The sequence below is a fragment of the Apteryx rowi genome, unplaced genomic scaffold (assembly GCF_003343035.1).
Source record: "Apteryx rowi isolate R43461 unplaced genomic scaffold, aptRow1 scaffold_65, whole genome shotgun sequence".
NCBI lineage: Eukaryota > Metazoa > Chordata > Aves > Apterygiformes > Apterygidae > Apteryx > Apteryx rowi.
Genome location: NW_020450927.1, coordinates 281,906 through 303,773, shown reverse-complemented (window position 1 = coordinate 303,773; position 21,868 = coordinate 281,906). Strand labels below are relative to the sequence as shown.

General features: G+C 45.4%; 2 protein-coding genes across 5 annotated transcripts in view; one reads left to right on the top strand and one right to left on the bottom strand.

Moving 5' to 3' along the window:
* LOC112975030 (transmembrane protein 178B-like) overlaps positions 1–12,688 on the top strand; it is a 16,280-nt gene extending 3,592 nt beyond the window's left edge. Inside the window, exons 2-5 of the mRNA XM_026084644.1 lie at positions 6,436–6,508; positions 6,728–6,841; positions 8,079–8,216; positions 11,029–12,688. Of these exons, the coding sequence (XP_025940429.1) occupies positions 6,436–6,508; positions 6,728–6,841; positions 8,079–8,216; positions 11,029–11,273 (570 nt within the window). The 3' untranslated portion in view covers positions 11,274–12,688. The remainder of the gene's footprint in view (positions 1–6,435; positions 6,509–6,727; positions 6,842–8,078; positions 8,217–11,028) is intronic.
* A 442-nt stretch (positions 12,689–13,130) lies between these two features.
* On the bottom strand, positions 13,131–21,529 carry PSMC3 (proteasome 26S subunit, ATPase 3). Of its 4 annotated transcripts, XM_026084718.1 has the most exons (13): positions 21,213–21,283; positions 18,577–18,605; positions 18,470–18,496; positions 17,218–17,343; positions 16,020–16,124; positions 15,866–15,928; positions 15,252–15,389; positions 14,979–15,122; positions 14,627–14,775; positions 14,027–14,123; positions 13,733–13,878; positions 13,470–13,551; positions 13,131–13,350 (listed from the first exon to the last, which is right to left on the bottom strand). In XM_026084718.1, the coding sequence occupies exons 2-13, from the start codon at positions 18,592–18,594 to the stop codon at positions 13,240–13,242; spliced, it is 1,206 nt and encodes a 401-aa protein (XP_025940503.1). In that variant the 5' UTR covers positions 18,595–18,605; positions 21,213–21,283; the 3' UTR covers positions 13,131–13,239. The 4 variants fall into 4 exon arrangements, with proteins under 4 accessions (XP_025940503.1, XP_025940505.1, XP_025940504.1 ...); XM_026084720.1 differs by lacking the exon at positions 18,470–18,496 and having other exon boundaries at positions 21,213–21,289; XM_026084719.1 differs by lacking the exons at positions 18,470–18,496; positions 18,577–18,605; positions 21,213–21,283 and adding an exon at positions 21,403–21,529.
* Between the last annotated feature and the right edge of the window lie 339 nt (positions 21,530–21,868).

Genomic DNA, 21,868 nt, shown 5'->3' with positions numbered 1-21,868 from the left:
TGCTGCAGTGCCGCGTGGGAGCGCGTCCGCGGAGGGCCCTTCCCGCGGCCGTGCTGGGGTCTGCCGCCCAGGCAAGAGCTTGGTGGGCATTCGCCTAATCCCTGGCGCCTTTGGGGTTATCGAGCGCCAAAAGGTGAGTGGTATTTTTTTGTGCTTCTAGCTCTGGGATGTTCACGGCAAGGGGAAAGGGACCTGTTATTCCTGTTCTAGTGCAGGGGATTCACGTTGCTGCAGTGGGTTGTCAGGCCTTCGCCGTGACAGATCTGCATCTGCCGTCACTCGGGGCTCCAGGGGTGAGGAGGGGGAAAGCTGGGGATCTTCTGCTATTGTGGCACATGATACCAAGCTGAGCAGTTCATGGAGCATAAACAGAGTTCCTGGACTGCATGGCACCACTAATGTGGTGGGCTGACCCACCAAGTCAAAATAAATGACATACTAAACAAGCTTAAGGACAAGAAACACTGTGAATGGTTAATGATAAATAAAAAGACTTATTGATCCAGCGAGTGCATATTAGCATAGGGAGAATAGGGACTGGGAGAAGTGCTTCCATTGAGGCACAAAATGGAAATGCTATCAAAAGAAAGCGGGAGCAGTTCTTCAGCGTGGCCTCCAACTGTGACGCTAATCCTGCACAGCAGAGGACGGATATACTGGCACTGTGAAGCTCAGCTCATTTTGTCCGCTCTTTCCAATGCACAGCAGTGACTCTTACTTCTAGAAACTCAAGTGCCGTGTGATTAGCTTCTTTCTCTATTTAATCTCCTAAGATCCATTTTCTGCTTTTTCATTTATATTTTCATGTTGATCTCAGTTCACTAAAAGGAAGCTCATTAATTTCATTCTATTAATTGACCCTGTCATTTAAAATGTGTATCTATTTTTCTGCTTCACATCAAGCTAAATTCTTTCAGCTCCCATTGGGATTGGCAAAGGTTGGGGAAGGGGTGGACGGAATGCCACATTGGTGCTAATACTTCTGGGTTTGGGGGATTTTCCCAGCAATACATCTGTCGGACACAGAGGCTGGATTCTGCACACTGCATGCATGAGGGCATATGTAAGGATCTTACATATGGTCTGATATGTAAAACTGGAGGGACTCTGAATCTAAACAGTTTTCCTTCTACTTTCTTTCTTCAGCTGGTCTAATAAAAGAGATTGCCTTTCCCTACAAACCTTGCTTCTCTTATATTGTTTGGCTGTTCGGTCTGCAGTAACTACTGCAAGATTTAGACATCATCTTATAAAGGGGAAGTTTATTATTAACCGTTCTTGTAGAGTCAGGTCCTCAAATAGATAGGACTCTCAGCCCTTCCCCTGACCTGTTTCACTAGCTGCCTTTCCTTGTTCCCACTGTGTCTGTCTTTTCTGACAGCTGTAATTAAGCAGCCTCTTCCAGCAATGGTCAGGCTTGGCTGTTGCTGTGCTCTTCTCTCAAGCACACTACTAGGTCTGGAGCTTCTGAAGAGAAGCAAATGTTTATTTTTGGTGTGAGCTTAAGATCACTACTGTGCTCTGGAAGACCCCCCCTCTCTTCTTGGCTTGCAGTAATGTTTCAGCTAGATCTTTGGTGATATGTGATGCTTTCATATATTTCTAAAACTAAAGATTTTTATAGGCTTTTAGTGGCGGAGGAGTAAATAATTCTTGTGAAAGTCTAGTGGTAGTTTTAATTAGGAGCTATACTCTCCATTTTCTAGTGTGTCTAGAATAAGGGCTTTTTTTCTTCCTGTCTGAGTCTCTCTTGAGTTCTGAGTAAATGACTAAGTCCAGAAGTGCCCTTATCCCTTTAAATAATTACATGGATTTCTAGTGCAGTTCTACTGCTATTAGTACAAAGCACATACATGTAAAAGGAAGAGGCAGGAGTCAAAAATTGTTGTGCAGAACTGAGGGGGAAAATATTTAAATATAAGAGGAGAATAATGTGTGGGATTCTTCTTAACATGCAACATTGCTATTTTGGAACTGTAAAAAAAGGACAGTTTCATTTTTAAAATACAATTAAGAGGAAAGGCAAAAGAAGCAAGAATGTACAAACTAAATGGGGAAAATCAAGTTTAGCAATTAGTACAAGATAGCAGTCAAGAAACTGAAATACTTGAAGGGGAAACTAAGAGGCTTTGTGTGTAGGGAGGCGCTCTGTGAGCCCCAGGTATAAGAACTTTAGCCCTATACATCACCACTAGAGCTTGTGCTAAGTGGATTGTGGGCTGCATAACTGATACAGCAACAAAAAAATTGTGCATGGAGAATTGTTAACTAGTGAGTTCCTGTAGGGTTTTATTAACTGCTGTTTAATACTCTTATCCATCAATATGAAAAAAGTGTTGCTTCCAAAGTGGTGATAGTAGAAAATGATTAATTGGGAAAGATCAGATCAAATAGGCTTCTTTGGATAACCTGGTGGGTTGATTTGAGCAATGTGCATTTTAACCCCAGTAAATTCAAGAAATGAAAAAAGGCTCATCACTGCCCGTAAACTGGGGATTTTGTTGCTTTTCAAGCTTGCTCTGAAAAGAATCTGGGCTGGGACTGGTTGGTCTACTAAGTACTGGGTAGACACGACCTCTTAATGCCACGATGTGGCTGGGAAGGTGAGAAGAACCACTGGATGCTGAATCGGAGGGATGCTCTGGTCTGTGGCATTAATGAGGCCATTGGGGGAAAACTGCTCAGCCTTGGTGTCTGTACTTCCAGTCCTTCCCAACTGATAAATTGGAAGAGTTACGGGAATGACTGCAAGGTCTACAGAGCAGGTATTATAGTGCGATAGTTAACTCAATCTGTTTAGTCATGGCCATAGGCAAATAAAATCTGTTGGGGAAGAGTTATCATGGTTCTATAAAGGAAAGTTGATTTACCAAATCTAGTGGCATTCTTTGGGTGATGATGGGGACAGTGTGATCCCATTGCTGTTGTGCTGTTCTCAGTCCTGGACAGAAATGGTAGGAATAGGCCAGGAAGCTCTAGTGGCTCCTTGGTGCTGGGGCACAAGGGAGGGGAGGGCAGGATGTCCCATGGTAGCTCAGCGTTAACTGTCCCCAGCCACTCCCTAGCCTGGTTTGTGGTGAGGAGAGGACCTTTCCCAGCTGTGTGAGAGCAGAACTGCTCTGAAATAAGAACTCAGCCAGGTATCAAAATTGAAAGTAAGAGCCCTTCCATTTTCTCCTCTCAACACTGGCCTGTAGGCAGCATAGAGGAGAAACCCACATATTTCAAAGTCAGAAAGAGTGGAAGACTAAACTGAGAAAAATCTGGGGGCCAGAGCCTGGGATTACAAACTGAATGTGGTAGAGCTGGCCTGGGTCTGGCTTTTCAGGTGTCTGGCAGCTCAGGAAAAAATGGGCCTGTGCTCAGGCTGGGCATCTGGAGGTCCAGAAATTCTGTGTAGCCAAAGTCCTCTGGTCCTGCCCAGCCTTAGTCATCAGGCAGGAAAAAAGGTTTGTCCAGGGATGCTCTTCTGTGTGCCCAAGGGCTGTGTGAAGGCATGGGAGGGAAACCTGGCCGCAAGCCTTAGGGAAGAAGAGCATGTGCGGGCAAGGTGTGAGGAAGTGTTGGCTCTAGGAGGCCACAGTCATGTAGCTCAGCCATGAAAGTGTCAATGCAACACTGCACAAAGCAATTGATTGCTTCTTACACTTATTTTTTTTAATCAAGAAAATTGCACATGCAGTACAACTTTCATAATTTTCTGTTAATGCCACTAAGAGTTGCTAGGAACAGGCTGTCTGTGTAACCTTTGTCTTGTACATACGCATTATGATAATCTAATCGCTTGAACACGTACCCCCCTCTGCCCTGCATTCTCAACTTTTTGCGTGCCAAAAAGACACCACTTGCTTAATTTTTTCTCCTTCTTGCTCACCATGTTACTCCATCCTATTCAAACCTTTGCCTGAAGGCAAAATTTCTAATTTTGGCAGGCTTTCTTATGGCGCTTGTCTGAGTGGATTATAAACAAAAGTGAAATCACTGTGCTAGCAACCTTCTAAAGTGGCAGGCATGGTGCTGTCCTCATTTTATAGACTGGGATTTAAGGTATAAAAGGACTTAGGACAAAGGTCGCCACTAATTTGGGGTACCTTTAAGATACCTTTGACTCTGCAGTAACTTTGAGACTGAAAACCTTTTTTTTTTTTCTTTTTTTCTCGAGTCCTTAGAGAACAAAGTGCTGTACCATTCTGAATGAAGCCCTACAGAGTGCCTTTGTACGTCTGAGTGCATAGCGTCTCTGCAAATCAGACCCAGAGCTTTTCATTCAGAAAACCAGAAAAATTAACTAGTAACTGCAGAGGAAAAATCTGGCTGCCAAGGACTGGGGTGCATGTCATAATTTTGCGGGAAAAGGTGGATGGTATTCAGCTGTGAGATCACCCTCACTGCTTTGCTGATCCCCTGCCTCCCTGGCCTACATGTTCCAGTTTTTCCAGCAGATGGAACAGGCAGCTCCAGCGAGGGGCCTTGCTTGTTTTGTCCTTGGTGGCTCACAGCAGAGCAGGTCCATCCTGTTCACTCAGTGAAATGGGAATCTTACAGCAAAAATAGCTTGTGATCGCATGGTTGAATGCTGTCACCAAGCCCGTGAATTAGAGGTCAGAGCTGGAACCAGATGGGCAACATAAACCCTGGAGTTCTCCAACTTCTGAGCTCTTCACTTTACAAACTGGATGTTTCAGCATAGTTCTATGTGCAACCTGCATAGAGTTAGTGCTTTGAATTCTGGAGAAGAAAGGGTTAGGAGTAGTGTTTTTAAACCAGAGGCAGGAAGAATTGATGCTCAAAAACTTTTAAACAACCAATTTTGTATAAGAAGCGCTGGAGTGGTTTTGCTTTCTTCTACATGGAGGAAGGATTTTTTCAGTGAAGTTTCAGCTAAGGATTCCATAGCTTTGATCATATTGGATATAAGAGTATTTTGCTGTGTACTTTGCTAGTCTTTGATTTTTCTCTGATGAGCTACAAAAGTAGTCATCCTTGCTCTTATATAAGATATTGCTTCAAATATAGTACTTTTATAATCAGTATATATAACTTCATAGGTCTTACTTTTGATGAACCCTATACACCTTGTAATCTAAGATGTCTTTAGTTTGTACTGTAAACATATTTCTCTACAACACATGTAAGTCATGTTGAAATTACTACATTATCAGTGATTGGTGAAATTTAATTAGATACTGTAATGTGCTGTATATGGCCTGATTTCTTAATTCAGATGTATACAGAGCTTTTGCAAATGAACTTGCATCCCCTCTAACTGGGTTGTCTTGCTGATCTGTTTGCTCAGGCAGCACTGTAGGTGAAACACTGTGCTGAAAAACCAGCAAGGAAGGTGTGCTGCTCCGGGGGGTGAGAACAGGCGGCTGAAGGTGAAAGGCAGCAACTCTGCGGCGTCGCTGCCAGAGCCCTGTGGGGCCAGGGAGGAGGCACTGCAGCAGGGCAAGGGGGCAGTGGGACGTGCAGCTGAGGAAAGGAGCCCGCTGCAAATGCTGTGGGGCTTTGGGAACTGAACCTTTAGTCTTTCCCCTTTTCCCCTTTTTGGGCCTGATCTTTGCATCTCTTCTTGTTCCATTTCAGTAATAAACATCAGTGTTTTCTTAATGTGGGGAAATTTAGATCACCTTTACCTCCCTGGCCTGATCACTGGAATTGGCAGGGCCTCTTGTATCCCACTCCTAATCCTATGAAGGGGAAGCATCCTCCTTGCAGGAACCAGGTTGTACAGTCCCAGGGAAATGTTCTTGAAGAACAAAGTCACGCCTCCCACTGCTGCGGGAGCAGAGCAAAGCTCATTTCCTCTGCTGCTTTTCTAATGTCTTATGCAAAGCTGAAGTCCACTGATCCCTGCTAGGGACTGTTCACCAGCTTAATTAACTCACTGGCCAGGTTCTGTGTTTGCTTCTGAACGATTCTTCTGCCCCAGTGTTCAAATAGTGGTAATGACCCTGTAGCCATTGTTTAGGGGACTTTTCGTAACACTTTGCTCTTTATCTTTTTGGCTGTTCTCTTTGTCCCCACTGTGCATGTTTGTGCTCTTTCCCTGCTCTGCCCCGGTTATATTTATAAAAGGGGGGAAAGACACCCTCTTCCCAGTATCTTCTCTGTTACTGATTTGCTAAGTTAAAAATCTCTTTTGAGAAGAGTGTGCATGTAGGTTCACATTTGCATCTGGGATACACTTTTCTTTAAACTAAAGCGGGAACAAGCCTACCTGGGCACTATTGCTAATGAAAAGCAAAGCTAAGAGCCAACAAGTACTGGAGTGAATTCAAACTTTTCTCCCAAGTGATTCACTTTCCAGTATTCATTCAAAATTTTCTGAAGTGTTTCAGCTCTGTCTCCTTAGAGACAAAATGTTCCTGTTGGTACTCTGAAATGTTCGTGTCTCCTCAGCCATCCCAAAGAGCATCATACCAGTTTCTCTAGGAAGTCTCCACAGCTGTTTTGGCGACTGTCGTTACTGTTTACCTTCAGCCATTTCCTCCTGGAGCCTGCCTGGGTCAGCACCCTGTTCCGTCTTTGCCAGTGTTTCTTTGTAGCAAGACTCCGTCCCCTCTTAATCCCTAAAGCCTTTGAAGTAACAGTTCCTTTTTGATTATATTTGCTCTGTTATTGAACTAAGATTTCCCTGGTGTGACCTCTGCTGGGCCAGCCAACTCAGCATCAAGTGCAAGGCACAGGGTTTTCACTTCGTTTCACACTGATGTCTCTTTTACAGGTGTTATTCAGCGCTGCACTGCTGTGAAGTACCACTACACCTCTAGCTCTCTGCCACGCAACTTACCCATTAATATCACCAACACCATCCGGCAGGATGAGTGGCATGCTCTCCGTAAGTAACCCAAAGCAGGGTACAAAAATGGTCAGATCATTTAATGCCTTACTGCAGTGCTGGGTGTGGGCTCTGCCTTTGCTGGTGTTGAAGCATAAATACGTATTGGGTAGAGAGGATGGGAAAGCAGCTGACGTAGTATAAGTGGAAGGGGCCATGAGATTTGGAATGGCTTATGTGGATGAGTTCAGGAATACAGGAGTATGTGTAGTGCGTTGCCAGGTGTAGATAATTTCTATCCAGATTATGGCAAAGGTGCTGCAGTCTTGTATGTTCTGTACAGAGCTTGTCATGTTTGCCATGTGCACACTGGTGACTTGTTGTAGCTCCCCTGCAACCAGCGCTTTTTGAAAACATCTCAGTTTGTCTTTGCAACTTCCCATTGCCATTTACCTGTCCACAAGCCACCTCCGGCCCAAGTCCTTCCTAGACACCTGACTGACCGCTACAGTCTGCTGCCAAAAATGACTTAGTCTCTTCTGCCCCTGCTTCTCCCCATATTTGTTGTTTGTTGCCTTTGCCTCCCATAAGTCTGCATAGCCCCAGTCACGTGATCCTCAGTGCTGAGGAAATCCAGCTAGAGAGTGAACCAGCAGGAGACAAGAACAGCAGCTGTATTATGGGTAACAAGGTGCTGCTCATATCACTGGTGTCTGAGCAGTTTCTTTAGAGCTTGTTACTGTAGTTTGTTCTGTTCATACTGTATTGATCTGCTGTCTGCTTTTGTCTTCCCACTATTCCTGTCTTCACTTCACACTGCCTGTCTTTCATTTGGTAGTCCTTTACTTCCCTTCAGTGTCCCTTCTCGCTTCTTTTGTTTCTATCTTCAGCTGACACTCACCCAACAAACGCCACCCCAAAGAAACACACCATGAACAAAAAAGAAAGTCCTTGCAGTACTGACATTTGCAAGCCATTGCAGAATTCATTCTGCTGATAAGAATGCATTGTTTCTGTCCCATGCTGCTCTGGCCAGTATTCCTCTTGGTTAGGACAGGCATGTTCTCTAGTTGTACAGTGCCCAGCATAAGGGAGTCCAGTTGGCTGGTTTCCTAAGTTTCAGTGTAAAACACAAAGTATTTATTTCAAAGAAGCTACAGGAGGATATGCCCATGGGCGGAGTACAAACTTTAGGAACAACAAACCTGAAACTGTCTAGACTCTCCCCCTGCTGTCCTGTCCAGGTGCCTCCATCTTCATTTCTTCCTTCTTGCTTCTCTCCTTTCTCTTTCCTCAGACCTGCGGAGGATGACAGCTGGCTTCATTGGCATGGCAGTCTCCATCATCCTCTTTGGGTGGATTATTGGTGTGCTGGGCTGCTGCAAGCAGCAGGAGCTCATGCAGTACGTGGCTGGGCTACTCTTCCTAATGGGAGGTGAGAGCCTTTCACTTTGGCATTCTGCTCCTGAAATCACCACAGTTGCCATTACGGGCTGGGACAGTGCTCTGAGAGGTGAAATCAGCTGGCAGCGAACAGGCAAAGCGATGCCAGAGTGCAGCAAACCACCAGCTTAGCATGGGGCAGGACCTGGGCCTGGGTGGGTCTGGGCACGTGTCTGGGTAGACCCTGCTGTATGTGCACAGGGGCCTGCTGGTCTGGAGACAGGGGGAGCATAGCCAGGGGGCCCATGGGCACAGCCCTCTTCCCTGCTCTGAACTTGGGGCATGTGGCCTGCTGCTCCTGACAGAGAGCTCATCTTGTGTTTTTTCCCTAAAGAATCTTAACGACAAAGAAAAATCAATGTGGAGCCCCATTCTGTTGCTCCACACAGTGTGTTGTGCTCACTTCTTCGGGTAATGAGAGCATCCAAATCCTGCCTGTCCTGCAGGAGGGATGCATCCAAGCCTGGAGAAGGCTGGCCCAGTGCTAAGGGCATGAGCTCAGCACTCGCAGATGCTATTACCTCCTTTCCTCCAGTCTGCGTGCAGACTTTCTACATGGCCAAGGGTCTTTCTGTACTTCGATTGTCCAGCTCAAAAGCAGGGGCAGTATATCTTCTTTACCTGAAAGGGGCATAGTAGGAACAAATGTACCAGAAGGATGAGGTGCTGAGATACTGTGGGGACAGAGATTTTAAAATATTGTAAGCAATAAGTAGGCAACTTTCAAGTAGGAAAAGAGGGGGCTCTACTTAAAAGCCAAAGCTGCTATCTAAGAGGATAGCTATGAGTATCTATAATGGATGCATGCAAGGAACTCAGTGTTATAAAGGCATCTCTATCAATTAAAGAAGTAGTTGTGACACTGTTTGGTGCCACTTTGGGGAAGGGGAGGGAGGAGAGAGAGAATCCTCCCTTGCCTTAAGCAAAACTCCTTTAGGAGGATTTTTGGGGACCTGCACAGAAAACTGCTCTACTGACATGGAGTGATGCTGGGAAGGCTGGAATTTAGGCTTGTCCTGTCCTTGGTCACCTTGCACACCCAGCTGCAGTTTCCTTTCGTTCTTTATTGCACAGCACTGAGGGAGTGAAGTGTTGTAAGTGGAAGAGAGATACTGGGTTGCCTCCAAGTGCTTCCACACTAAGATTTTGCTGTGATGGGCGTGCTGTCAGCAGTAAGAGATGTTATTATTTAGACACAGATCGAGAGTTGGCGAGAATGAAATCATCACCTTGACCTTCAGTTTAGTATTTTCTCAGTTTGACAGGATCCTTTTAACATGGATGTTTTAGAAAGTTGTCTTCAGCTTGGACAAGCATTACTTAGGCCAGAACAGGATGAAAGCAGACAGGATTTAGTGTTTCAGCCTAACCACACCCAAGACATGAGTTGTTTTTTGTGTTTTTTTTTCCCCCCCTCCCATTGATGAGATGATCAGACAAGAGTCTTACTGACTAATTAGTGTGCTGCACTTCAGCCATTTCCCCAACCCTTGCCTCTGCCAGAGCAGGTTTCTTTTACCTTTCACAAAGAAATGCCAGGTTCTGGATTTAATAGTGCAGCAAAATTTCTGTTTAGAAAAGAAAAAAATAAGGGGGGGGGATTTAGTTGTGAATTCCAGAGCAATGTGAAAGAGGCTTTTTTAAGGGTTGAAGCAAGGATGGATTTGTGGACAAGGGGGAAATTATAAAAGGCAAAAAACTTGGTTTATTTCAGAAATATCAGCCTGAGAGTGCAAAAGCATTCAGCTGCTTGGTGTGAATTGATTAGAACAATCAAGATGGATGTGACCTGCCTAAATTCTAATCCCCAACTCTGATTTGGAATGTAAAAAATATATATATAATTCTAGAATAATTATTTTATATATATAGTCTATTATTATTTATATATATATATGTATTTATTTGTTTATATATATATTCCTCAGTTGTGAGCCCTGAACCCAAAGGATTTTTTTTTTTTTTCTTTTTAATGGAGATCACAGTTTTTCTTGAGGAAAGTAGTCCACTTCAATTTTACAGAATATTTTCACAATGCATAATGACTGCTGGTGCCACTTAAAGCTTGCATACTTGTCGCTGATTCAGTGACTTAGACAGACTGGGGTGCCTTAATGCTGCAGATGATTGATTGACTTTGCTCCTCTAGCTTTTACTTGAGTTGATCAGGCATGGGCTCATGGGTTGAGAACACCAGCAAGACTGGGCCATGAAAGAGAAATGTTACTTTGTGACTCTCACTGCTGTTTAGGTGTTTAATGACTGAGTAGCAGCAAAACAGGCAGGTGACAAAAACCTGGGCATGGTCTATGGGCCTAGGCTACAGCTGGCAGTTCGGAGGGTCTCGGCAGAAACCAAGCAGTGCACTTTGTGGACCTGGGCTTCAGCTATTTAACGTCCACAGGTGCTATGACCCAGCTGCTGTCTGGAACTTTACGACATTAGTCACTGGAAATAAATAATGGTGCAGGTGAACTGAAGCATAATGAGCTACAAGCTCCTGAGCTCTAAATTGCAACAGAGGGACCTAGGGCAATATTGGTTATTTGGGAAGTGAGGTATGCTGTGGGCCTATGTATTTTGCCCTTTTTTTTTTTTCTCCCTCACCTTGTAAGTAAGTTTGCTTTTTTTTTTTTTTTTTTTTTTTCCCCCCCCACTTCTTGTGAGAAGGATGGTTGGCAGAAGAAAAAAATGTGAAATTTTAATTCTTGACTTTGAAATAGCTGGACAGGGTGACGAAAGAAAAAGGAGCATAATTAACCTTTCTGAGGGCAGTGTAGAAGCCTCTTGCTTTTCTCTTGCAGGTACATGCTGTATCATCTCACTCTGCACCTGTGTAGCTGGGATCAATTTTGAGTTATCGCGCTATCCTCGCTATGTCTATGGGCTGCCAGAGGACATCAGTCATGGCTATGGCTGGTCCATGTTCTGTGCCTGGGGAGGCCTGGGCCTCACGCTGCTGGCTGGATTCCTCTGTACATTGGCCCCTTCACTCAACACTTCTCGGGCACCAGTACAAAAACCCAGACAAGAAAATGGGGCTGTGTGACCACTGAGGGAGTGAGATGAGACTCTGGAAAGCGCAGCCTGGGCAGAGCCGTGGGTTAACACCAGGAAGAGGTGGCATGTCAGCGTGTGGAGAGTGGTGCCATAGCTGTGGAAATACCAGCCTGTGGGATGCTGCTACAGACTCCAGTCTTAGACATTGCAAGTAACTCCAGGTTTGAATTATTGCCGATTTGCTCATTGATGGTTTAAGGGGGACAGTTCTTTTGTTTTTCTTCTGTTTACAAGGGATTAATTTCAAGGCTATGTCTTTTTTTTTGTGCTGTTTTCTGAACTGTACCCCATGGTCCTGTTCTTGTCCAGTTGTAAGGGATGTTTACGCACCAACTCTATTGCTGCAGGTCTGTTGTAATTCAGACCCCCAATTAGGGCAAGTTATGTGAAGTTGGCTTGAACRCTTTTGCAACAGACATGTCTAGTGTTGGCTCAGGCCATCATTTCCCAAAAGAACCTTGATCTAAGCCGAGGTTTAGGCCAAAGAATTAGCCCATCCTTAGTATTAATTCATCTAAAGCAGAAAGCTGTGCTATTCTGTGCTGTAGTATCAGCTATTTAGCCACTACTAAAGCTGTTTCTGAAAGGAGCCTGCGCTGAGCAGCAGGACTCTGATGAACTCTTACTGGCTTTAGGCAAGAAGGGGAAGGTTTTCCTCAGCTTCTTATACAGGTAAGGTTACTCATTCGACTAACAAACGTGCCCTTGTTTTAATGGGGAGATGTATGCAACATGCAGCTTGTAACTATTCTGCTAGGGGCCAGGGTATATTTCTGAAAGTAAGTCATAGTTTGAGCTGCTGGGATCAGCTTTCACCACACTAGCTAACTGTGGGTGTGACTCCTGTTCTGTGAAAGGAGATGAGTAATTCTCCCTGAGCTCAAATAGCAGTACTGCTAGAATAGCAGGAAATGTACAGTCCCCTCTAACATTAATGTCCAAAGGAACTGCAGTGTATTTTCCTCAGGAACGTGTGGCTTCTGCTCACTTCACCACTCGTCCATTTATAATGTCAAATGCCTCCTGAGCGCAGCAAGTCAAGAACACACATGCTCCACTGGAACAAGCTCCCTCTCTAAAATGAGCAGTAAGGGCCTTGGAACCAGTGTAAGTACTAGGGCTAACTCAGGAACATCAGCCAAAGTACTGCGGGGTGCATTTTTCTTTCATTCATCTATTCTTTCTTCCCTCACATCCCCACCTCTCTCCCAAGCTTCCAAAAACTGCACAGGTAAAGATGAGATGGCCAGCATTTGGAGATGTTTACATTGTATTTCAAATACAATACAGTGGCATGTAAGATATTTAATGATAAAGTCAGTGTATTTATGAAAAGTGTAATTTTTAAATGGAAGTTGTAATTCTCAACTGGCATTAAAGGTACTGAAAGACTTGCTCAGTGGATGGAGATGTGAATTTTCCCCCCACTAATTACCAGACCAATTCACCAGAGAACTTGCATACATATCAGCCATAGTGCTAAAGCTTCCACAGCGAAGGTTAGATAATAAAGTTAAAACACCATTCATGTGTGAATGTTGTTCACTTCTCCCTTGCAAAATGTTTGTTCAAAAGTTGGTAAGACCCTTGCAAACTTGTAGTCTGTACACTGGCTGCACAGGTGAAAATAGGGGCTGCTGTCTGAGCTGCAGATCATCCATTTCAAAGCACGCTTACTGCAGTGTTACCTGTTGCTCCTCATCCAGACACAGCAGGATTTAGTCCAGTTCTAGCAGGAGGAGGCTCCAAAGGCAGCAGGATGGGCACCAAGGACAGGAGCTTCTCCCCTTCCCTTTTGTAGTTGCAGAACCATGCAGCAAGGGCAATAGCCCCAACACATCAAGGATTAGTTTTTAGAGGGAAAAAATGCTTTATTTTTTCTAGACAGAAAGTAAGGGGTACAGTCTGGTCTCATCCTGTCTTCTGCCAAGGCCACAACCTTGACTGGGCAGAGATCAGGCATAGTATTGCAGATTGGCTTTTTTCTTTGCTTGAACCTCCAGGATTCCTTCCATGTAGTCCTCGTGTGTGAGCTCTGTAGCTCCACGGCGGAGGGCAATCATCCCCTGCCCAAGGAGAGTGTATTTAGAGAAGGCACATGAGCACCACATCAGTTCAAAGTTACTCCATTCCAGCTTACACATCTCCCACCTCTCAGTGTTGGCTGCTACAGAGGAACACTTACCGCTTCAACACACACAGCTTTGCACTGAGCTCCATTGAAATCATCTGTGCAGCGAGCCAGTTCCTCATAATTCACATCAGGGCTGATATGAGTGGGAGCAGGGGGGAAAAAAGTGTGAGAACATGTAACCAATAGAAAAATCAAGGTATGGAGCTTCCTTAAATAAATACCCAACAAACTAGAGTGCCTCCCACCCCACAGCCCTGAAGTACTGTCACCACACGTGACAAACATAGCCCCAGAAGACCATGCCGCTTCTATACCTGACATTCATTTTGCGTGAATGGATCTGCATAATTCTGGCTCTGGCTTCCTCATTAGGCATTGGGAACTCAATCTTGCGATCTAATCGGCCAGAGCGGAGCAGAGCTGGGTCCAGAATATCAACCCGGTTGGTTGCGGCAATCACCTAGGTAGAAATAGGATCATCAGTCTGAGGCACCTGGAGTACAGACCTCTCCTCCCTGGGGCTCCTCCATGCTTCTTCCCTGGACATTGTTTTGCATCCTCTGCCAAAGACCCCTGGGCCTCGGTAGCACTTTCTGCTAGATCCCAACCTTGACTTGTGTGTTGGGCTGGAAACCATCCAGTTGATTAAGCAGCTCCAGCATGGTCCTCTGCACTTCCCGATCACCAGCCTTCTCACTATCAAACCTGAGGAGGAAACAAGGAAAAAACTATCAGCTTGAACCTGACCACCCTGCCATCATATTTTCACCACATCATAAAAAGGCACAGTCACTGCAGGCACACTGCTTGGCTAAGCTCTTCCACTGTCTCCTTGAAGCTACAGCAAGTCTTACACTGATGAGAGACTGCGACTAGAATAACTGTGTCAGCAGCATCAATGTCCCATTATGTCCTTAGCGCTAAACAGGGCTAATGCTGTCCAGGCCCAAGTAGTAAATGAGGGCAAACACCTCCAAGTGCCTGATGCAGTTACCAGAAAACAGATTTGTACTGCAGGGGACCATCGGATGGCTCCCCAGTATCATTGTGTTTCACTCACCAGCTCGAGGAGTGTGGCAACTGCTGTCATTGTTTTTGCCCTGTGTCTCTGACCAGGCCATGCATTAAGCTAGGCTTATCTCACAAATGCAGGCAAAGGAGACTGCTAGGTGGCTCCCAGGAGCTTTCCAACATGGCCCATACCTCACCTTTTAGTGCCTATGGCATCCAGTTCATCAATAAAGATGATGGAAGGAGCTTTTTCCTTGGCTAGAGCAAAAGCATCTCGTACCAGCTTAGCTCCATCGCCAATGAACATCTGCACAAGTTGTGGACCAGCAAGCTTCAGGAATGTAGCCTGGGAAGCAGAAGAGAAAATCCTATGCCTAGTTTCTCAATAGTGTTAGTGCTGAATGCTACAAAAAGCTCATAATTAAACAAGCAAACAAACAAACACACACATCATCGTAACTTCATTTTAGAGGTATAACCCCTTATCCCTTGGAGGCATTCTTTTTCAGCTACTATCCTACAACATATGCTTTCAGCGTTTCCTCTTACCTTAGTCTGGGCAGCACATGCTCGAGCTAAAAGTGTCTTCCCTGTTCCTGGAGGTCCATACATAAGCACTCCTTTGGGTGGCTGTATACCCAAATTTTCAAACTTCTCCTTATGATTCATTGGCAAGACAATGGCCTCCACAAGCTACAGCAAAAGAAACATATTAAGCCATTAAAACCATCCTCCTCCACAAATCCAGGCTGCTTCAACTATGAGCTGAAGCTCAAAGACTCTTGCCCGCAGTCACATTGCAAACTAAATGTAAGGTATCACCTCCTGGATTTGTTTATCCAGCCCCCCGATGTCACTGTACTGCTCTGTGGGCCTCTCATCCACCTCCATGGCTTTCACCCGTGAATCATATTCTGTAGGCAGGGTCTCCAGGATCAAGTAAGAGTCTTTGTTCACTCCCTGTAAACATAAGTCCACCAGCTTTGCTTAAAGCAGGCCCTTTAGACAGCAGTTGTTAATAAACATGCAACCAAAGATGATTCACTAGACCTCCAGGAGCTCCAACACTCTAACAGCAGTTTTAACAGTGACACGCATCAAATCACCACAGCTTGGCAGAGTGGCCAACACTACAGCTAATCTCGCACGTTTTAAAAGGAAGGGGGCTGATTTACTTATGACACAAAAGATGATTGTTTTTTAGAGAGCACACGAGGCAGATGATACCTGAATTTTAGTCACCTGTCTGTATAAAAACTCCCCCCAACACTACTTTTCTATACTACAAATATTACAGAACCCATAAGCTTTTTATATTAAAATTTTAGTATAGAAGGGGTCTCAGAGTAATCTGGGCAGATTGTCTCCTTTCAAAAGAAAAAGACCACATGATTTTCTGACATATCATATCTAACAGTCACAACAGCATCACTCACCACTAGGTCTCCAGGCTTCAATTTCTCAGCATCAACCAGCCCAATAACAGGCAGGAAATAGGTCTATAAGAAAGGAATCAAAGTAAGCAAAACCAGCTGTACCAGGATGGGGCCCTTTTCAGCACTCCTCACACCTAACTGCACAGGGTCTTACCTGGCGAGTAGAGGTCTTGATCACAGCACACTTGCCTTTTCTCTGGGAATCCAGGTCAATGTTTGCTCCATCCTCCTCCTGGTCATTGGGGTCAACATCYAGTAGCTGAAAAACAGGGTGAGAGATTCCATTATAATATAACCAGACAAGCGGGGCCATCCTAGGATTAACACTTCTAAATTACACACAGTAGGAAAAATAAAACCTCCCATCATCCAGCAGCAGTAAACTTCAGAGAGCATCAAAATACTCCTATAAAAATTAATTTCTTCCTTTCCTCATCAAGCAACAGCACAATAGCACACAGAAAGACACTATAAAGTCCAACAGAACAAAGTAGTAGCTAATAGCACCAACTTCTCTTTCCTTTATGGCAGTTCACATTAAGTCCTAAGTTCATTAAGTTCTAAAACACTGGTACAAACCTTTTTTTTTAGATAGAAAAATGTTAGCATTTTTAAGTAGATCAGCAAAATTACTGAATTATAAAACAAATGTGATGCAGTGTCTGGCCCTTCTAAAGGCTTTTACAAAGCTATCTTAAATTAGGTTCTTATAATGAACAAAGCAGGTCAAGATGATGTTATAAACAAGTAGCTAAGGAATAGAAGCTCCTGCATTTATGCTACTTGGCTAGTAAGGTACATGCACATCAACTGAGTTAGCAGTGAGTGCACCATAATGCCTGCTAAGAGGAAAACATTCTATAGGTTGTAAATTCCAACCCATGTTCTTCTTTCTTTCTACTTTGTTCACTCCTCAGACCCTTTTTTAACGAGGGCCTCTTAGCTACTGCTACTTTGACTGCAGAAGTCGTCTTTATGCAAAGCTGGGAATAGTTTACAGCTTTTTAAGCAACAGAGCCACCACTTTTCATTTAAGTTACTAGTTTCAGAAAGTATGTGTCAAATTACACACACCTAAGTCCACACTAAGTGGACTCTGATAGCTAGGTTTTGTGCAGATGTAGAATAGCTAATATGTGCCTAAGGAATGACCCAGATAAGAAGTGGCCAAGCAACAAGCACTTCTGGGTCACAAACAAAACCAACTGAAAAATCTTAGTCCCGACTCCAAAATAATCAGTAGTTTGAAGAGACAGCACGTTTCAAACTACAGATGCACTCCCCTGCCCTCCCTTCTCCTGATATAAGTTGTGCACCCTTTTAGCATTGCTCTAGAAATGCACACCTCTCACCTCAATAACATTGGAGACAAGGTACGGCAAAGTTTTGTTTACTTTGATCTTCTCACTGTTCTCTTTGATCTTATCTTTCATGGCCTGAAGCTCATGGGTCACTCTCAGCACTTCACTCTTCATGATCTGGAATCAGTACACATAAGAAAGAGACAGGAATACTGTCAGAAGATTAAGGCAATGTAAAGCTCATACATTATTCTGAAAGTGTAACAATTATTAAAAATAAATAAATCTGAGGAGACAGTGGAGAGAGAAAGGGAAATCTAATGTAAAAACAGGAAAAGTCAGCAGATTAGCCCAACCTGGTTAGGAATCAAGGCTATGCAGACCATTCTAGTCTCTAATTAATCAATACCCCTAGGAATTTCTTCCCAGTGTCACTGGATAACCTTAAGACTGCTCAGAAACTTGAATTCTTTGTGTGGAAGCGGGAGCCTAAGACACGCTTCATCAAAAACTACTGTCAGGTGTTACTCAGTTAGCACATTCATATCATGCAGTCACAAAATCCCCAATTCCTAAAAATCAAACCTATGAACAACAGTATTGTAGCCAAGATAACCTACAAATATAAGTGAAGCAAAGTTTGTAGTAAAAGTCACCTCCATTATTAGGTCAGCTGCTGCAGTTGGCGGCAGCAGACAAGCTTTTAGGCACAGAAAAATGATGCTGGACCACTTCTGATCTGTCCTTTTTTGTTTGTCATGTGCCTGTCATTTTCCACCTGTGGAACAAATGAATCCTGAGCTGCTCAGACCACCAGCACTACCTCTAACACGAGACCTCCTCTGCAGCTCAGAGTGATACCCAGTGCAGCAGCACTAGGATGAAGAGGCCACAATTTCCATGACAGAGTGTTTACCAACTATACCAGTTGAAAATTCCCATATCACTTTACCCAGCTGCTCCTTCCCACCTTTGTGCTGCCACATGCTATGCTATAAGTTTTAACAATGCATCAGCTTATAGGGTTGCAATGTGACCTAGATAAGGCAACTGAGTGTTTTTATAGGTAGGTAGATACACGCACACATTTAAAAGTTGCTTTTGTCTGCTTGTTTATAGAAGAACTGTGTGCTGGAACACTGAACAGATGACATGCAAATAGCATAGGAACAGACAGTCAGGAACACTTTAAACAGAAAATTATCACTGCAAAGTAGCCATGTAAACTGAAAGTACGAACAGGGGCAATGGCAGAATTAGGGCTTATGTCTACTGACAGCAGCAGGACTACCAGCACCTTTACCTCTGCAACGAGATGTGCCACCACCATCTCCAGTGGAACAGAGAGAAACTGAGATGATTGATAGTTTTATAGTTACATTCTACAGGACCGCATGTATCAAGACTTACATAGGAGAAGCAAACCATGTCAACTGCTTCTGTAGGGAAAAATACATTTTGTTCTCCTTGAACCAAAACACTCAGCATTAGAATAATATCCATTACTTATCACCCAAACAGAAGATAGCCAAGTCCCAAGGAAAACAATGGAATATAGCCTCATAGGATAATTCAGGTTAGAAGGGGCCTCAGGAGGTTTTTAGTCCAACCTCCTGCTCAAAGCAAGGTCAGCTATGAGGTCAGACCAGGTTGCTCAGGGCTTTACCCAGTCAGGTCTTGAAAACCTCCAAGGATGGAGACTGCACAACTTCTCTGGGCAACCTGATCTGTTGCTCCACAGTGAAAAAGGCTGTACTTGTGCCCAGTTGGAACTTCTCGTTTTAATTTATGAGCATTAATTTATGGTTTCAGTTAATCTTGCCCTTCACTAAGATATAAAATATTACCATAAAAAAAAAAAAAAGTGTATTGAGAGCACCACGGAGAACTCAGATTTCTTACATCTCTGTATAATTTTAACTTTTCTAAGGTTTTTGTCACAACCGGAAGAAAAAACAGTTAGTACAATAGTTCTGTAATCACCATCCAACAGTACATTTATATCCAAGACTAATGTAGCTAATACAGCTGTTTCTCACTGCTGTCTGGCTGACACCAGCATATGTTTTGCCTCCTTTCTTGGTTCATATCACAAATTTTGGAAACACAGTGTGAGACCCACAGAAGCAACTGTAACCCCAAATGGTCTCAGAAAAACTGGCTGCAGCTGAATTAGCTTATATGACTCCATTCAGTGGGAAATCCACCTTCCCTAAAAACCTACCTTTTTCAAACTTTTCACACCTAAGCATAATACAGTACTGTAACACATAACTATCCACAGAACAGAACTGTTATAAGGAGTGAATATAGAATCTGTTACATAAAAACACAAAAATCCAGAAATTTGATTTAAAGTAGTCTGGGAAACTTCCAAGGAAAACTGCATGGCAGGCAACTGTGTAAACAAGAAGGGAGAGTGTCAATAAATATTTCTGCCACCTTGATTATGATGCTGTTACCATAAAATGAAGAAGGCTACTTATGCTCTTTACTCTATTCTGCAGTTTAAAAATAAGACATATTTAACTTTGCTGTCTTAAAAGTATAATAAAATATGTTAAAAAATTACAATTACTTATAGAGTATGAGACAGTAGGATAAAGTTACTTTGTAAAATTTATAAAATCACTTATCTCAATGTTGCCAACATTGGGCAGTAGAGACAAGCTTCTATTGAAGTTGCAAGCGCTATTCTACATGGAATAGATCTATCTTGGAACAGGTCTACCCTGGGATCTGTCCTGTTTAACACCTTTATCAGTGAGCTAGAGGAGGCGACATAGTGCTCTCTCAACCTGTTTGCAGATGACACGAAACTGGGGGGAATGGTCTGTATGCTCAAGGGCAGGGATGGCATTCAGAGGGACCTTGACAGGGTGGAGGTATGGGCCTACAGGAACCTTACAGAATTCACCAAGGACAAATGCAAAGTCCTGCACCTGGGAAGGAAAAGCACCTTGCAATGGTACAGGCTGGAGACTGGCTGGGGAGCAGACCTGCTGAGAGGGGCCTGGGGCTCCTGGTGGACAGTCAGGTGAACATGGGCCAGCAGCATGCCCTGGCAGGCCAACAGCATCCTAGCCTGTACTGATAGGAGTGCAGCCAGTAGATGGAGCGAAGCAACTACAGCTGTCTACTCAATACTTGTTAGACCCTATCTAGAGCACAGTGTCCAGTTTTGGGCTGCCCCAATACATGAAAGACATTGATAAACTGCAGTGAGTGCAGCACAGGGACACCAAGATGGCCAAGGGGCTGAAGCACAGGCCTGGTAAGGAGAGACTTAGGAACCAGACTTGTTTAGCCTGGAGAAGAGAAGGCTTCAGAGAAACCTGAGAGCAGCCTGCCAGTACCTACGGGAAGGTATTGAAAAGTCAGACTCTTCCCAGTGGTACATGGTGGGAGGATGACAGACAATAGATATATATTGAAACAAGAGATATTCAGACTGGATATAAGGCAACCCTTTTTCTTCACGAGGACAGTAAAGCAGTGAAACAGGTTGCCCAGAGAAGCTATATGGTCACCGTCCTTGAAGGCTTTCAAGACCCAACTGGATAAAGCCCTGAGCAACCTGGTTCATGGCAGATCCTGCTCTGAACAGGAGGCTGGACCAGAGACCTCTTGAGGTCCCTTCCAACCTGAATTATTCTATGACCCTATTCCTGTCCCAGGCCATGGGATAGATTTGCCCCTTCCCTGTGTCCACAAGAGCTGGGCAAATTCGCAGAGTTCTCTCCAAAGCGTCCAAGCTACCGAGGCCCCGAAAAACAATTGTCCTGTCACCTTCCTCAGCCTGCTCCCTCATTTACGTATCCCCCCACCCCCGGCTTCAAGACTTACTGGTTCCTCAGTCCACTCTTCCCTGCTTAATTAACCGCATCTTCTTTATGCTTATCCCTGCCCCATGGTCCATGCTAAGCCCCCAGCGAAGCCGCCCCCCCGCCCAAAGCACCGGGGCCGCCCGCGCTCCCGCCCCAGCCGCAGCCCCCCCGACACCCCCCCCCCCAGCGGCGCGCGGGGCAGCCGTTGGCCGCCCTTACCTTGATCTCGCTGTCGAGGAGGCGCGTGCGCTGCACGATCTCCTCCGTGGACATCTTCAGCACCTCCTCGCCGACACCGTCCTGCGGGAGGCACAACGGCGGCGTCACGTGCGGCCGGGCCCGGGCCCCCGCCACGCCGCACCGGCCCCCGCCTCGCGCCCCGACCCCGCCGGCGCCGCCGGCCCCTCACCTCTGACTCGTCCCACACCGACGCCATCTTTCCCGAGCGAGCAAGCCAGCGCGGCGCCGAGAGCCGGGCGGCAGATTCCGCGCTGCCCGCGCCGGGCGCCGAGTGCAGCGCACGAAGCGACAGGCGGGCTAGGGCCCCCCTCGCCCCCTTTTCTTCCTCGGCGCCCCCGGCCCGGCCCCAGCCCGGCCCCGCCGCCCCCCGCAGCGCGGACTCAGCCCTGCCGAATCTGCCGACGCGGGGGCCGCCGGCAGGTCACGTGTCTCCTGCCAAATCTGCTGAGTGATGGCCCCGCCGCCATCTTGGTGCGGGGCAGTGGCGGAGCCCGCCGCCAGGGCCGCCCCGTCGCGTCGCGTCGCGAGCGCCCCCCTCCCCCTTCCTTTCCCCCTCCCTCGCGCCGGCCGTTGGCGCCGAGGCGGGGCCGGGCAGGCGGGCAGGCGGCTTCGCGGCGCGACCGTTTATTACAGCC